General features: G+C 50.4%; 1 protein-coding gene across 1 annotated transcript in view; it reads right to left on the reverse strand.

The window, feature by feature from the left end:
• DSCAML1 (DS cell adhesion molecule like 1) overlaps nt 1–17,896 on the reverse strand; it is a 334,021-nt gene that overhangs the window by 10,283 nt on the left and 305,842 nt on the right. The window contains 5 exon segments of the mRNA XM_037841599.1: nt 325–488; nt 748–865; nt 3,546–3,699; nt 9,394–9,533; nt 16,447–16,602. Of these exon segments, the coding sequence (XP_037697527.1) occupies nt 325–488; nt 748–865; nt 3,546–3,699; nt 9,394–9,533; nt 16,447–16,602 (732 nt within the window).

The following is a 17,896-nucleotide window of genomic DNA, read 5'->3' on the forward strand; positions in this document are numbered from 1 at the left end:
CTGTGAGGGGAAAGCTGCTAGCCTTCACCACCAAGGGTTAACCCGGAGGATGAGGGGGTGTGTGCGTACCCCAACCTGCCCGTATCCTCCCAGGCTTGCCGATGCGTAAGGCTTCAGGATGGGAATTGAGGGCAAGGCGCTGGCTTTCACTCTTCTCCGCCCCTCCTGCATTCCCCTTGCACTTGGCATCTCCCATTCCATTAAGCTCTGCCTCCCTTTTGGCTTTTCTCCTTCCATTCCACAGCCCTCTCTCCCACAGGTTGGCATTCCTGCTCCTTCTCCGCCCCATCCCCACCTGAGCCCTGCCTGCTTCCCAGGCCTCACCTTGCACCAGGAGGTTGATGATGATGGTGTCGAAGCCGCCAGTGTTGGTGGCCGTGCAGGTGTAGTAGCCCGAGTCCTCGGCCTTCACAGCGCGCAGCAGCAACGTGCCGTTGGTGTGGATGAACCGGTGCCCGTCCAGGGACACGGGGATGGCTGAGTCCTCACTGCCGGGCAGGGCTGAGGGTTATGGCAAGCCATCCCACATCCTGGGGCCTCCCGCATCCCCGAGGTTGCTGGGGACATGAGCTGGGAGCAGGAGGGGGCTTGCTAGGGGATCCAGGATTCTTGGGGTTTGTTCAGCACTTCCTGGGTGTATCCAGATCCTTGGTACCCCAACAGAGGGAAGTCGGGGAGGTAAGAACTGCTCGTGGAAGGGAAGGATGCCTCACCCTCCAGGGAGAGGGGAGTGGTACCACCACACACCTGTCCTTGGTCCACTTGATAGCTGGGGCTGGATCTCCCACTGAATTGCAGGGAAGCCGGACGTCTTTCATCCAGGGTGTTGTCACAGTGCCCCCAAATGAGATGATCTTTGCTGGGGCTAAAGGAAGAGAGGATGAAGGCCACCCCACTTTCTCCTCTTACCGTACGTGCCCAGCTTCCATGTCTCAGGGCTCCCTCCTGTCCCTACCTGACCTCCATCCTGGGTCTGGGGAGGGGTGGGGGTTGTCAGGGAATTTCAGGTGGGAGTCACATTTATCAATACCAGATATCACAAGAGGGTCTGAGGATTCAAAAAGGAATAGGATGTATTCCCTTTCCTCAAGTTGCTCACTGTCCAAGAGGGAGACAGATACTTAAAAAAAAATCATTACAGGGTAAGGAACTCTATGGCAGGGGTAGGTACAAGTAACCATGGGGGCACGGAGGAGTGATGAGCTCTGCCTGGAAAGTGGGTGGTGGAGGTGATGGGCAGGGAAGGCTTCTGGACTGGAACTTCAACTTGAATTTTGAAGGCCTAGATGGAATTCACTAAGCAGAGAGGGAAAGGCATGTCAGGAAGAGGGAACAGAATGGGGTGGAGGCATGGAGGCCTGAAACGATGGGGCAGATGTGAGGGTCTGCAAGTCCTGTGGGGTACCCAAAGCACAGGATGAGTGGGAGTGGAGTGGGGCAGGAATAGAATCACAGAAGGCTCTGTTGGCCTAACAAGGAGATTGGACTTCCTCTTGAGGTCACGAGGAGCCACTGGAGCCTTCTAAATAAGTAGTAACGTGACCAAAGAACATTTTTAGATAAATCACTGGGTGTGTGCAGAGGATGGTTAGGTGGAGGTGATCCTAGAGACACAGGCCAGGGACAAAATGGCGGCCACAGAACAGGCTGGGGGTGATGCACGGCAGTGGGGGCGGTTAGGGGCTTGGGGGAGAGAAGGGTCAGGTTGACTGTTTGGAGGGACAGAAGAGGGGGGATGCTGAGGGTGACACAGGGTGATGCTGAACCAACTGAGTGGGTGGTGGTGTCCACCCAGAGACAGGGCCCACCAGAGGAGGGGCAGGGTGGGCAGGGGTGATGAGAGGCAGGAAATGGAGGTCTGTCTCCCATGAGGGCCGTCCCCGGGAGGTGAAGGGGCTGGAGGAGAGGAGGGGAGGTGGGGAGTTGCTGCTGTGGCAAAGGAAAAGGGCCGACTGGGGCAGTGGAGGACCACCCAGTGGCTGGCCGACTGGGGCGGAGCAGAGGTACCAAGTCAAGACGGCCTGGGGGGCCTCAGGAATGGTGGGTGGTCTCCAGAGACCTAGTCTCAGTGTGTGGCTGGGGCTGGCTCCCCGAACCTCTGTGTGTGCACTGTGTGTGCAAGTGTGTGTGTGTTTGCATGTGCATGTGAATAGTCGTGCTTGCCTTTCCTACCCCACAGGTTGCTTTGAGGACAGAAATGGAAGACATGGAATGAAACGCCTTTAGGAGCATTTTACATCCAATGTGCTCAGGGGAAGGGGCCAGCCCTCTGCCACGACACCCAGGACCTGGGACCTGAGGACTGTGTGCCAGCTGCCCGGGGAGGCCTGGGGGATCCTGGGCCCCTTCTGCCCTGTTAGGAGATGAGTTTGGGAGAAGGGGTTGGCATAGCTCCTGGGAGGAAGGATGAAGGTGGGGGGAGGAAATGCTGAGGCTCTGTGGAAAGACTCCTGAATTGGAGCCCGAAGGCCCAGTCTACCACTTATCAGCTGTCCCTGCAGGCCACGCCACTCCTGCCTCAGGGTGCTCAACTGGAAAATGGGAGAATAAACCCTGCCGGAGGGGCAGCTGGCAGCCCATGGTTGGCCCTTCATCAAACGCTGGCTGACTCTGTGATGGCTGACGCCTGCCGCGTCCAGGCCAAGGGAAGCTCGAATCACCCAGGAAGGGTGGCTGGGCTGGGGCAGGCACCACCCATCCTTGTCCTGGCCCTGGGATTCCAGGGCGAGGGGGTCAGGTGGGTACGTAGAGGCTGTGGGAGGAGACAGGGCGAAGAGGAAGGGCCCAGGGAGGCACCGAGTCAAACTACAGGACCCAAAGCTATGGGCTGGTGGCAGCTAATCCTCAGGCTCCCAGGGTGGGGACAGAGGGCAGCACGAGCAGGGCCACCCGAGCTGCTGCCTCGGTCTTGCTCTAGGGCCGAGGCTTCAGATCTGTGGTTCTTTTGAAAAGTGAGGGTGCACACCCTCCCCGTGCCACACTTATGTCCAGGCCAAGGATTCGGTGGATCACTCCCCAAGATCAAAAACTGTCTCATTCACCGCTGTAGCCCAGAGCCTAGCACAGAGACTCTTCCCTGGGAGGGGCTCTGTAAATGTCTGCGAATTGAATGAATCAGAAATCGGTGGAATCACCTACTGCCTGCAGCTTCAAAATGAGGGGGCTTTCTGCTGAGCCTCAGCTGGCGTGTGGAAGCAGTGGACCCCGCTGCAGCCCCTCTACACTGGGGCAAAGGCTGGGCTTCAGGCTGGGGCTGGGGTGCCTCCCTTCCTTTCAACAGTAGTTCGGAGTGAGAGCACCGAGGTGCCCTGTGCCCATCCCCTCTGGGTAGTGGGGTGGCTGAAGCTTGTTGGGAAGCCTCCCTAGAGTCAGGGGGCAGCAGAGACTCAGTTTTGGGAGACACAGGGGGCATGTGAGTAGCCGCAGAGAGATAGGGTGGAGGAGAGAGAGGCCCCCTATTTAGGGAGAGCTAGAATTCGGGAAGGGAGGCCGGAGCTGCTTGTGGCACAGCCTCCTGTCCCTCTGTCCCAGCCCAGGCTCCTCACCCTTGCCAGCAGGCTCTACGGTGACCTTCTCACTGCTGTTGCCTCTGCCGGCGGAGGTGACGGCGGCTACCCACAGCATGTACTGCTGCCCGCGGTTTAGGTGGGCAATCCGGTAGAAGAGCTGCTCTGGACTCGTCTCGTACTCACTGGGAGCCTGCGGGGCAGAGGCGGAAAGGGACTGAGCAGCAGAGCCGATGACTTCAGGCCCTCCAGCCCCCCAGTGCCCCTTAGGGAGGCGACAGCCAGGTGGCAGTCGGGATAGGAGGCAGGGCCCCATCCAGCCTGCCCATTCTCAGTTTGGGGGCAGCTGTGGACAGACTTTGCCCTGAGCTGCAACCCTATTTGTCGAAGGGCCTGCTCTGGGGTGTTGCTGGGTTAGTATCAGTTTACCTCCTTGACTGATCCAGGCTCCCAGGTAGCACAGGTTCCGGCTCACCAAATGTAAGCCTTTGGGTGAGGAATGGGGGGTGTCAGGAGAAGGGAGAATGGAGGAGGGAAGGTCCCAGGAAAACCCTGAGAAAAGGATTCTCCTGGAAGAAGCTAAAATAGCTGCCTTTGCCTGACTGGGGTTGTAGACAGGCCCCCCAGCCTCTCTGGGCTCCTAGTCACCTCCCAGCCTTGCCATCTAATTACCACTCCTCCTTTCTGCGGGTGGCAGGCCCGGCATCCGGGGAAGGAAGGGGCGGGAGAGGGAGCTGTGAAAGCTTCGCCGGGCCACACTTTATTAATGATTATTAGTGGGATAGATCACCATATATATTTGTAGGTTACATACATTTAAAAATTTTTTTTTATCCAAATGACAGTTTTGACAAGTTGCCAACAAAACAATATCGGATCCCAGTGGTTTTACCAGTTGCTCTGATGAAAAGATTATGTTGCCTTGGAAACCAGAGGCTCAGATATTGAAATGAATTTGAGAAGGAGCTTTTGATAAGCGCTAGTTTGCAGACCTCCTGTCAGCCTCTTTCCTGGCACAGGCGGGATGGGGCTGATTTTCGTTTTATTTTATTTTTTGGTCAGCCGCGGGGAAGGGAAAGGAGGACAGCACCAGGGCCTTTTTGAAAATCAGGGTGGAAGTCTAGAGAGGGGGAGCAGCCTCCAGAACAGATGGGGGCCCCCGAGGTGAGAGGGAACTAATAGTTATCTCTGCAATTGTGGGATCTTGCACACACGCATTCACATGGACACAGATGCACACGTGCAAATACTGAGGTGCAGACCTTCAGACAGACATGGGGTCACAGAGGGACACACTCCCCTCTGTCCCAAATGGGAGGGCTGAAAGGTTCTCAAACAGGAGAAAACCTCTTTGGCCCCAGGCTGTCTGCGGGGAAATGCTAGGGAGAAGTCACAGGCGTCCTTGCAATACAGAGCTCCCTGGCAGACTCTTGCTTCCCCTGTGGGGACTGGCCCTGAACCCAGAGGTCCTACTGGACTGGGTGTGAAGCCACCAAAGGCTATAGCACCCTGGGGACCCATGTGTGTACCTGCGGTCTCTACCTGCGCATGAGGTCGTGTGGTGTAGCGGTTGGGAGGAAAGCTGAGCATACTTGCTTACGTGTGTCATTGTGAGCCCGAGTGTACATTTGTGCCTACACAGGGCAGGAAAGGTTTGGCTTCCCCTTGAAGGCTTTTCTATTTTACCCAGATCACTGGTGCCTTCCTTTTTTTCTTTCTTTTTTTTTTTTTTTAATCTTCATTTTATTGAGATATATTCACATACCACGCGGTCATACAAAACAAATCGTACATTCGATTGTTCACAGTACCATTACATAGTTGTACATTCATCACCTAAATCAATCCCTGACACCTTCATTAGCACACACACAAAAATAACAAGAATAATAATTAAAGTGAAAAAGAACAATTAAAGTAAAAAAGAACACTGGGTACCTTTCCTTTTTTTCTTTTATCTTTTTTTTCTTCATTAGAGAAGTTGTGGATTTCCAGAACAATCATGCATAAAATACAGGATTCCCAAACACCACCCCGGCTGCCTTCCTTTAAACCTGGACTCTCCATGGATCTCCTGGAATCCCTTTCAAAAGCATACAGCGATATGCCCAGATAAAGCCCCAGTGGATCACAGGTTAAAAAAAAAAAAAGGTAAAAGCATGAAAGAAGAAAGTATAAGCTAATATAGATCTATCTTTCAAATCCTAAAAATAAAGGCAAAAGGCATAAGGAAATGATAAGTTTACATTTTATAAAAAGAAAAACAATTGCACATCAAAAACAGAATCAAAAAGTAATCAATGAACTGGCAAAAAATACTTGCAACCTCTATGCTAGCAAATGGCTGTTTATCCTTAATATATAAAGAACACTTAAAATTCGGTAAGAAAAACATGAACAATCCAAATAGAAAAACGGACAAAGGACAACTGACAATTGTCCAAAGAAGAAAGAAAAACAGCCAACAAACATATACCAAAAGAATCAAAGAAATGTAACTTAAAATGCGACTTCCTTTTTTTTTTTAATTCACCCGGCAAGAGTGAAAACCAAACAAACGCAGCGTTAGCATAGGTGCAGGGAACCTATTTATGTTGAAGCATAAATTGACGCAAACTTTCTAAAGGGCAGTTTGTGAATGTGTATGCAGGACTTTAAGGATATCCACACCCTTTGTGACCCATGAATTCCTCTAGAAATTTATCCTAATGGAATAATAAAATATGTGCATAAAGACTTGGGTGGAGAATGCTCACTGAAGCATTATTTACAATGGTGAAAATGTGAAATATACATTAAATATAGACTAACGGGGGCTATTTAAATAGATTATGTATATACAGGCATTCAGGATCATCTTTTAAAAGAATAGTTGATGGTGTGGGAAAGCACCTATGTGTATTACGTGAAAAACAGCAGATTACATAACATTATATAAAGTTTTATTTTAATTTTGTAAAAACAAATAACAAACCAAACCCATAATATATGTATAGAGAAAAGACTGGAAGGCTATATACCAAAGTATCACCAGTGTTTATTTTTAGGGAGATGAGAGTACAAGTAATTTTTACTTTCCTCTTTATTATTTTTTTTACGTATTTTACAGAATTTTCTGTGATAAATAGCATTATTTTTATAGTGAGAGGAAAACAACAAATGTATTAAAACATTTGGTAAAATTTCTAACAGGACTCAGTGTGGCTCTGGCTGCCCCCAGGGAGAGACTCCCTGTCAGCCAGTGCCATCCTTTCGCACAACCGTTCTGAGGATTCCATCCGAACATGTTCACACACCTCCCACCAGGAAGGATGAGCACATCCAGGCTCACTTCCATCTCCCTCTAACCCCAAACTCACACCCATGTTTCTGCGTTGTCACAAATACACATGTCCACCTTCACCCCTGGCCGGGTCCCCTTGCCCCCTGGGACTGTAATGCATGAGTTTGCAATGCTGTTTTTGGAATTTGGAATATATTTGTGCAAAGTGATAACATCACACATGGTGGCTATGTCTCTGGGTCCCTTCCTAAGCCCAGTCCCCATCCCTCACCCTCCCGGTGTGGCTGAACTGTAGTTCTCATCGCACTAGAAAACCTGCCTCCTTGCGTGACGCTGTCCCATGGGAAATCTCCCCGGAGAGGAGGAGATTCCAGCACGGCCAGGACATAAAGAGGCTGGAGGGAGGCTGCCTGTGTCTCCAGCAGCAGGAGGAGGGGCTGGGAGTGGGAGCTCTGTCCTGGGCTCTCGGGGCTTTGGAAGGCTTCGTTCTGAGGAGGCTGGGTTCTGGACACCCACCCCTTTAGAGCACTTCATTATCAGAGGAGATGACTGCAAAATCCCAAGCTACAGAGCATTACCCTCTCCTATCAGTTTAAGAAGGGAGACTCGCCCAATGTCTAACGCTTTACAATTGCCAGGTTGCTAGTTACTCATTCATCAAACATGTATTTAGTGACCATGATGTTCCAGACACAGTGTTTGACAGCTGGGGACTCAAAGAGGAAAAGGTACTGCCTCTGTCCTCAGGGGCCGCACAGACTAATGTGAGAGACAGATAGGTGAACAGCTGGCTGCTAACTCGGCATTCCTTCCTCGACAGAGGAACGCAGGGGCGTGGCACAGGGGGATCAGCATGAGCAAAGGTGAGGAGGTATGCAGAGGCACGGCGGGTGTCCGGAAGGGTGAAAAGCTTAGGGTGATGATAGCCTAGTAGGCGCGTGCATGGGAGGGGCACAGAGAGAGGGGAAAGACGAGCAGGAGACATGACCGAAAGCATGAAGTGGAAAATACCAAGTGTCTGCAGATGTGGAGTAGTGAGAACCTGTCCACCAGGGGTGGGTGTGATTGGTACAACCTCCTGACGATGGTAGGGGGTCTCAAGCTAACATCTGCAGATTCTTTGACCCAGCGACCGCTCCCCTAGGCACTCACCCAACCAAAATGCGTGCACACACACACCAAGAGACGTGGGCCTGGATGTTCACGCAGCATGATTTGTAATAGCTTCAAACTGAAAGCTATCCAAATGCTTATCAATGGATAGCATAATTGTAAATGGAGAACTATGCAGAAATGAGAATGGGTGATCTATAAACATGTGCAACTATATGATATGAAGTATAATTACAAACACAATTTAGAGTGAAAGAAGCCATACATATGGTAGGACCCCATTTATACAAGGTACAAAGAAAGGCAGTAGCCCTGAGGGTGGAGAGGAGGGGATGGAGTCTCTGAAAGACATTTCTGGGCTTTCCCCCGGTGATAGACCACCTACCACCTGGACGGCGATTCAGAAAGACCACGGGAAAGCCGAGAGTGGAGGAAGGGATGACGACACCATCAATCAGCAATTCCAGGGCCACTTCCTGGCAGCCAAAGCTCCAGCTGACCAACCATCAGGCCCATCACATGTGGCTGATGGAGGGAGAAGCCGGCCTCCTCCGCCCCTGTGCTCCCCAGCCCCTAGCACATCTCCGAGACGGTACTCACACCCTCTGCCTCCCCTTAGGCTGGAAGCCCCTTGAGGGCAGGCATCACTGCACCTGCTCCAGAAACTAGAACCGCCAGCCCTGGAGCCGGCACTCAGTGGAACTTTGTGGTTGGAGGTAGTGAAAGAGGCATAGGGCAGGATGCTTATCATGGGTTAGGGGTTCTCCACTCTCCCACCCCTGTTTTCTCTCCCCTCTCCCTGGGGCCCTTCTCACCCCTTGGCCTCCGAGCAGTCAGTGGAGGAGTAGGAGCTACCCCCCTGCACTGCGCCCCAGCCTGGGGCTGCCTCCTCTGTTCCCAGGGCCCACTCCCTGGATTTGGGTGGATACTGCAGTTTCTCAGTCTTTTCCCCTAGGCTGGGCCTGGCTCTGGCCCAGAGAGAGATGCTCTTGCCTTCTCTCAGCTGTCACCCATCTTTCCTCTCCTCCCTTTAGCCGACTCCACGCTGAGGACTCCATGGTGCCTTCAAGCCCAGACGGACCGTGTTGAGAAGCCACTCATCCCCAGAGGCCACAGCCCAGCCAGCCCCCACTCAACAGCCCTGGGCCTGCTGGGAGCGTCCTTGGTTGGCTGAACCAGAAGAGCCTGGAGGCCCTGGCCTCCCTTTCATCCCACCTGCCTGGTCATGGCTCTCCTGACTCAAAGGAGCCTCTGGGGCTTCTGACAGTCTTGCAGCCCTGGAAACAGAGGACCGGCCCAAGATGGCCTTTGGGTAAGGGTTTGGTCACTCTTAGGTGACCAGTGCCCATTCTCACACAGGATCTTACACATCTTACACATGGAGGTGGAAACACAGACCCAACCAGCCCCAGGTTTGGCCTGGGAGCCAGCTGATTGGCACTTTTCCCTTTCTCCTGTCCCCCTCATTGTTGGGCCCTGGGCCCCGCTTACCGGCTGGCCAGACCCGGGGCTGGAGCAGAAGATGGTATACTTCCGGATCACACCATTGGGCTTGGTTGGGGGGAGCCAAGACACGACCACACTGCTGGCTGATGAGGGGACAGCTTTGATGCCAGCGGGGGGACCTGGAACTGAGCAGGGAGAAGGTTGGGTCAGTCAGTTTACAGACGGGAGGAGCACAGCCTTTGGGAAAGAAGGACAGAGGGGAGAGTGAGGCAGATCTATTTGGGAATGCTTCCTGGAGGAGGTGTCCTTGAGCTGTGGTTTAAAGGAGGAAGCTCCCAGCATAGCAAACAGATAGGGGGAGAATGGTGGTCATTTGGGGCTTTGTGACAAAGACTCTGAGACGGAGGGACTGAGGTCAGAACTATTTGACCAGAATGAAGGACTCAGAGTAGACGAGAGACAGAACCCATGGGAAGTTCATCCTGATCCTTACAGTGTGGACCCTATCCCCGTGCCATTGTTAACTATAAGCCTGGGTTTAGGCCAAACACACTGGCCATTTTGCTCCTCTTTTTGGTCTGTGGACATCTGGAGGCTGGGGACCACAATCCCAGAGACTCACAGAATGCACCTCCTCCTGAGGGTCAAGGGCTGGCGGTCAGCCAGTGGGTGACTGTGTGCTGTGGCCGGTACCCAGGCAGTGTCCTCAGGGTGCTGGCTGGGCCTTTTCTGTTTTCAGAAGCAAAGTCTGCCTTAGAAGTGACTGGGAAAGCCATCCTAGGTGGAACCCACCTGATTTGGACTCTGACTGAGCTCCCCACAACCCCTCTTCTGGGCCTGCCTCTCCTGGCTGGGACCCCTGGGCTCTGCCCGGGGAAATGAAGCTCCCTGTTCTCAGCCCACACTCCCCATCTTCACCTCTCCTTTGCATTGGTTGTGTACTCGTCTTCCCTCCTGGGAGAGTTCATGCTCCTTTGAGGATACCGATGGTATCCTGTTCAATTTATTCTGAGCCTATTTCTCCATCTATACAATGGAGATAATAATAAACACATTAAAGGGTTGTTGTGAGAATTCGTACTAATTAAAATAAAGCACGTGCACAGTGCCTAAAGTGCCAAAGACACTCAGTAACTTTTAACAATAATTACTTTTGCATTCCCTCTCCCAGCTCTCAACTTCTAGCACCCACCTCAATGTTTTGTATCTAGTAAGTGGCCAACAACTGTGGGTTAAATAAAATAAGATAAATAGATCCATCCAGGGGCCCAGGTCCAAAGGCCAGAAATCATCTTGACTCCATCTTGTCACTGCCACAGCCCTTCCATTCCACTTTCCTAGGTGTCTCTGCAGCAGTGAGGCCAGGGTTCCACAGATGCCCACTGGGACAAGCATGGTAAAAGACTTCTAGAAGTTTTTTTGCCTGTATGTTTTATCAGTTATTGAGAGAGGTATGTCAAAATTTCCACTGTAATTGTGGTGAAAATTTCCCACTATAATTGTGGATTTATTTCTCCCTGTAATTCTGTTAGTTTTTGTTTTTATGTATTTTGGGGTTATGTTATTAGGTGCATAAATATTTAGAATTGTCTTACTTGCTTAATAGATTGATTCTTTTATTATTGCAAAGTGTCCTTCTTTATCTCTAATAATGTTTTTTGCCTTAAAGTATACGATATCTGACATTAATATTTCAGTTTTTTCTTAGATGATTTTATCTTTTACCATCCTTTTATGTTAAACCTTTCTATACCCTTATGTTCTAGATGTCTCCTATAAGTAGCATATATTTGTCTTTGTTTGTTTGTTTGCTAGCCAGTCTGACAATCTTTATTTTTTAATTGGAGAATTTAGTCAATTTATCTTTAATGCAATTACCATCTTTCTATTTGTCCCACCTATCTTATTTTCCTCTTGTGTCTTTTTTTTGGGGGGGGGAGTATTTTAAAAAATTCTGTTTCCCCTCTCTTTTAGCTTGGCTATTATGTGGTGTTTCAGTACTTGTAATGGTTACTCCAGAGACTACAACATGACTATTTAATTTGCCAAAGTCTAATACCACTAACCAGTACTTTTCTTTTCAGACAACACAAGGACCTTAGACCTTCCATTTACCCTCTCCCAATTTACATGCCATTGTTGTTATATATTTTATCTCTGTATATATTTTAAACCCCATGAGATATCCTCCTCTACTTCCTCCTCATCATAATTTTATGCAGTCAACATTAATTTAGATTTACCTATATATTAACCATTTAATTGCTTTTCTTTCCTTCCTGCATCACTGAGCTTTCATTTGGGATTATTTATTTCTAGCTAAAGAATAACTTTTAATATTTCTTTAGGACAGATATGTTGTGATAAACTCAAGTTTTTTGTCTGAAAATGTCTGTATTTCATCTTAATCTTGGAAAATATTTTTGCAAAGTATAAAATCACAGGTCTATAGCTAGTTCTTTACGTACTTTAAGTACACCATTGCATTGTTTTCTGGATTCCATTGTTTCTGATAAGAAGTTGGTGCTTCTTGGAAGGTAATCAGTCTTTTTTTTCTGTTTGTTTTTCAGATTTTTCTCCTTGTGCTTTTTTTTTTTTTTTTTGCAGTTTTATTATGATGTGCTTAGGTGTGTTTTTTTTCAGTTATTTTCAGTGTGACTTTATGCTTTTCATCAGTTTTTAAAAGTTTTCAAATAATTTCTTTTCTGCATCTTTCTCTTTCTCTTCTTCTTTGGGATTTCTTCTCACCATATCCTCTATGTCCTTGATACTCAGAATGTGGTCCATGGATCATCACCAGCAGCAGCATCACCTGGGAGCATGTCAGAAATGCAAAATCTCAGGTTCCACCCTAGACCTACTAAATCAGAATCTGAATTTTAATATGATACCCAAGGATTTGTTCATACATTAGAAAGTTTGAAAATCACTGTTCTATGTCTCTTACCTGCTCTTTTTTATTTTTCATAATTTAGTCCTTTATTTGTATATTTTCTTCTGACCTATCTTCCATTTCACTAGTTATCTCTTTGGCTGTGTCTAATTTTTTTTATTAAACCCATCTATTGAGTTTTTAATTTCAGGTATTAGTAGTTTTTGTAAATAGAATTTCCATTTGATGGTTTCCAATTCCCTGAAATAGTCAATCTTGTTTTTTATTTCATTGGTCACTTTAAGCATAAGTGTTTTAAGGTCTGTGTTTGATAAAACCCATGTTTGGAACCCTTATGGTTTTTTTGTTTTGTTTTGTTTTGTTTTTTCCTGTTTTTTTTTTTTTTTTTTTTTACCTACTGACTTTTGTTTATGTTGTCCCCATTATTTTTTCATCATACGCCCAACAGAGCCTTTGTGAAGTTGTTTGTAAAAATAATTTGAGGACTCAGATGATGTTATCTTCCTAAAGAGAGGACTCACATCTGCTTCTAACAGGCTCCTGCAATCTGGGGCATTAGCAATCTGGGGTCACCTCAATCCAATTTCCAGGACTAAGATGATTCAAAGCTGAGCTGTCTACTTTTGGTTCACTTTTTACTCATAGAGTGCTGTCCTTTGGGGTGTCAACTTTAAGTAGAGAAGGTTCACCGGAGAGACCCACACACCTTGGCAGGCCCTGGCTCCAATCTTTTTAGTGCTGTGCAGCCTCTCAGCCACTTCCTCCCAATTCAGTAAATGTTCCTAAGGGGAAAAGCTGCTCTGGATGCCAGGCTTACCTCCTGGGCCTCCACTCACCCTTGGATATAGGCCCAGTAATTCTTCACTTTCCTTTCAGTTCTCTGATGCCTTACATCAGATGTTTAAAAAAACATTCCCTAGCTGTTCTCATCAAAAAGGAGAGTGGGTTTGAGTTACCTCACCTGCCATTACTGGAAGTGGACAGCCTCTGACATGTTTCTCTAACTGCTCCCTGTCCCCCACCCTTCGTCCTTCCTGCAGCTGCCCTAGGACAGACTTTCCTCCTCTCTGCTTAGATGCTCACAAGTTTTGACAGGTTGCTCTGACACTCGTCCTTATCCCACTCTCCCCTTCCTGTGATCAGTCCTCCACACGTCTACAAGAGTCACCTTCCTGAAACATGGGTCTAGTCATGCCTCTTTCACAGTTAAAGGTCTTTCAAGTGGCCTAAAATCCAATGCAACTTTGCACTCTGAGGTCACATGTTTGGTTGGGTATTTCCAGAGAGGTGTGAGGAAAAGACAAGAGGTTGTGTGGCTCACACACTGAATCCAGCCCAGCCAACCCACCACCAACTCAGACTAGGAGATCTGGACTTAGTAAAAGGTCTTGAATTTAGATGTATGCACTTTTATCTCTTCATTTCTTTTGCTTTCCTCTAAATTTCCTGATAATATTTTTTCCTTTGGAAAAATGCAAAATCCTGAGGGGGTGGGTGGGGAAGTCACAGTGGCTTCAGATTTGGGTATTTGCTCACAGTCACACAGCAGAGCTGGAACCGGAACACAGACCTGTCTGCTTTCCAAGCCAGCTGAGCAATCACTGTAGCAACTACCACCTACAAAGTGGGAAAATCTGGTGGAGGTGGGCAGCTGTGATTGAGCAGGCACCGTTGTGTCCAACAGACTCTCCTTCCTATTCCTTGCAAACAGAGCCTCACTTTTGCTTGGGTGTCCATGCTCCTGCACGCTTCAGAGAAAGCTCTCCTCATCCCCAGTCCCAGAGGATATACCATACTTCATGCTTGGGGTAAGTGGGTCATGACAATCCCATTTCCATTGCAGGGACTGGCCTGGGAAGAGGCATGGGACCCCCTTCTGGCCCTTGGGAAATGAGGGTAAATTTGTTGAGGGGTTTCTGGGAAAGTGTTCTATCACTCCTAAGAGAGGTATGCTAGAGGAAGAGGCTGCCTCTTCTCAATCTGAACGCTCTCTTGTCTGGTGTGATGCCTGGAGCCACACATAATCTTAAAATCATAGGAGGAGCAGCTGACATGCCAAGGAGGGCAGAGCAGAGAGCTGGGAGCCCAGGAGTTAATGAACCCTGGAGCTGCCCTACCATGGGGCTTGTTCTGTGTCATAAGGAATGTCCTTATCACATAACTGTTTGGTGGAGGGGAGGTTTCTATTACAACCCAAAACTTCCTAACTGATACAAGTGGTATGATGGGGAGTATAGAGGATATGGAGACAAAAAGTCTGGAATTGCCACCTATTAGCTTTGTGGCTTTCCACAGGTTGCTTTAGCTGTCTAGGCCTCAGTTTTCTCACCTATGAAATGGAAATAATACCCACCTCACAGGGCTAGTGGGAGGGCTAAGTCCTGTTTATGAAAGCATATTACTCAAACGTGAAGTTAGGACTGCTCTTCAGAATGATGCCTCACCTGACAGCAGGTGCTTTCCCACTTGGGCTTCCCCTCGGGGGCACTGGATCCCTTGGGACCACCTGGGCTATCATTTCATTGTCAAAATCTGGGTGGCCATAGAGGAACTAACTTGTGCTAGTACTTGATGTTTCAGAAAGGATCTGACAGCTATCTTGCTGTGTACAATCACCTGATGAGGCATCATGATCTCTGCTTTATTGCAAGGTAACTGAGGTTCAGAGAGGTTCAGTGACTTGCCCGAGGTCACTCAGCCCATAAATGAGAGCTGGGGCTTGTACGCGCTTCTGCGGTATTTACCAGCTCCCTTTCTACTCTGTGGAGCTGCCTCCTCGAGATGAGGAGCATTGCTTGACGGGCACAGTCCCTTGTGCGGCTCTGTAAGTGGTTCTAGGGTGCAGGGTGGAAAACTGGCAGGGAGGGCTGGTGCTCCTGGATCTCAGGGCTCCCTCATGGAGCCCCACCTTGGTCAGTTATTTAAAGCATGTGAAGCTGCTTCTGGCTCGGGCCCTGCATCAGGATAGGAGGCAAGAAGTCTGGGGGCCAGCCCAAGTGGCTCATTTTAAGAGCAAGTGGCTCTGCCCCGAGCTGCCCAGGAAGCCTTCATGGGGGGGCGGTTAATGACAGCACAAGTAGGGCGGCGAGGATGGAAAATATTTAACTGCTCAGAGCTTGGGGTGCTGATGGTAAGGGAGGGGCTTTGGGAGAGTGGGGAGCATTCAGCTGAACCGGGAGCTGCACGGGGGAACCTCCCCACCACCATTCCCAGCCCGAGTGGCTCCTTTTCAACAACTCTAACCCCTCCAGCACCTTTGGCCAGATTGTGTGGGTAAAACCCCGACAGTGGGTCTCTGTAGCCCTTGAAAATGTCGAGGCTGGCTGGGGAGAAAACCATAATGCCAGCAATAGTACTAAGCAGCAGCCACGCTGCACATAAGCCAGCTCTTCCCCACATATGGCAGGTGGCTCAGAACATCTGAGAAACAACTGAGTGATGGAGTTGGGGGTGGGAGAGAAGGAAGAAGGGCTGGAAACAGGAGCCCAGAGTTGCATGAAGAACTCCAGAGGGCACTGTTATACCCAGCTCCTCCTGGATGCAGTGTTCTATTTGAATGGTACCCCCTGGAGCTGTGCAGCTCTGGGCCCTGGTTGGAAGTCTGTCCCTTCTCTCATCCTGTTCTCTCCTGGGCTGTCTCAGCTCCCAGTCTCCCCCGATCCCTTACTTCGTTACTCTCCCCTTGAGGCTTGGCTCCCTACCGCTGGTTTTCCTCTGACACTGCCCGTTGGTGCAAACCGAGGCACATCCTATTCCCTTTCGCGAGAGCACCCCCAGCATGGTGGAGTCTAGGGTATGGCCCATGCTGGTCTCTGTGGGGTGACAGCCAAGACCTCATCCCAGGATGTGCTAGTGACACTACTGTCCCCCTCCCCTATTCCAGCATCTGCATCCAGAGGAAACCAGGCTGAACCTCGCAGGGGTGCAGATGCCAGGCAATGGGCACCAAGTACGTGGGCTGAGGGTAGGAGAGAGTTTATCTGGTTTCTGACCGAATGCTGCAGAAGTTAGTTTATGGGTGCTGAGATGTTGATGTGTAAATCCCAACCCATTTCCCTACAACCTATGGAAGCTGCATCCTTCCCAAAGCGGAACCCCGGAGTCCTCAGAGTCAGCTGACAGGGCTTCAAAGGGATGAGCAAAAGGCCCGTGCTCTGCCCTCCCCCTTCCGTGTGGGCTCTGTGGGGCAGGAGGAGAGGACTCACCGTCCTCCTTGGTCTGGATGTAGAGCACGCTGCTGCGCACGCCGTCGCCGGCCTGGGTGTACGCCAGCACCTGGACGCTGTAGTTGGTGAACTTCTCCATGCCACGCAGCTCCACCCGCTCCCGCGTGGTGGTGATGTTCTGCATCTCGCCCCACTCTGCCGGAGACAGGAAGCCTGCGTGTGGCTGCCCGGGCCCCTCCGCCCAGCCTGGGCTCCGCTCCCTCTTGCTTTGCTGGCTCAGACCTTGACTTCAGGGAGGTGGGGACCAGGGGGACCCTCCACCTCAGGTACCCAGGAGCAGATTTGGGGCGCTGCTTCCAGGCCGTGTCTCTCCCCCAGGGGCCCGAGAAGGGTGAGGGGCACATGCTGTCCTGGCCCCAGCCCCCAGCTGACCTGGCACCAACTTAAACTTGATACTCCTGCCCCTTCAGAATCCCCCCTTCCCTCCGAGCAACACTTCCCCCTTCCAGAAGCCTGATGCCACCCAACTCCTTCCCCATCTGAGAGCCTCTGGGTGCAGCGTGGACTTGGTGGGGAGCCTTGCCCAGGCAGGCAGGCCATCAGCCATTCCTCCTCACCTGCCTCAGCCCCTCCTTGGGCTCTAAGACCTCCCCAGGCACTTGGCAACTTGGGGATGATTTGATAGGCTGAGCCCCCTCCCCACCCCACACCTGACTGCTCCTGGACCAGCACTCTGAACCTTCAGGGTTGGGGGGCAAGTGACCCATCTGCCTTCTCTCCACCATTGAAGACACTCAGCTATTCCCTGCAAAGAACCCACAGAGAGGCTGGTGGAGCTGACAGCTCAGCCAGCAAGGGCTGGGCCATTCATTCCTCAGGCTCAGCGAGGACCCAGCACCCCAGCTCTGTCAGGGAAGGTTTTTCTAGACTCTAAAGAAGAGCTCAGGGAGAGGATCCCCTGGGAGAGTTGGGGGGCTTGAAGGAGAAGAGACAGGCTCTGAGCCAACAGCCCTCACACTGGGATTATTGGTCCTTCAGAAAGACAGGCCTAAGCACTGACCAGGGACAATTCTTGTAGAAGATGAGCACCTCCAAACCCACTCCCAGCACCTTGCTGTGACTTGGTGCAGGTACAGGGCCCAAGGCAGGGGGCCTGGCTGAGGGAGGGCAGCAGGTGGCCAGGGACCAGAGGGTGGACTCCACCCAGCTTGAGGGGTCTCCAGGTCAGTGCAGGGGGAATCTCAGGGGCCCAAGAAGCAGGGCCTTCCTTTCCCAAGGGGACAAGAACAAGGGTGGATCTGTCCAGGACTGGAGCAGGGAAAGGCCAGAGAAGAGTGCAGCCTGGGCAGTGATTCAGGTCTCCAGGCGGGCTCTGAAGATGAGAGAGCCCAATGCCTTCCGAGGGGCTGAGCTTGGGATATCCACAGGCTTAGAAAAGAGAAAACGAGTTCTGGGAAAGCGAGGAGCTGCCCTTCCTTGGCCTGGCACA

This window comes from Choloepus didactylus, chromosome 6, assembly GCF_015220235.1.
Source record: "Choloepus didactylus isolate mChoDid1 chromosome 6, mChoDid1.pri, whole genome shotgun sequence".
In the NCBI taxonomy this organism is placed as follows: Eukaryota; Metazoa; Chordata; class Mammalia; order Pilosa; family Megalonychidae; genus Choloepus; species Choloepus didactylus.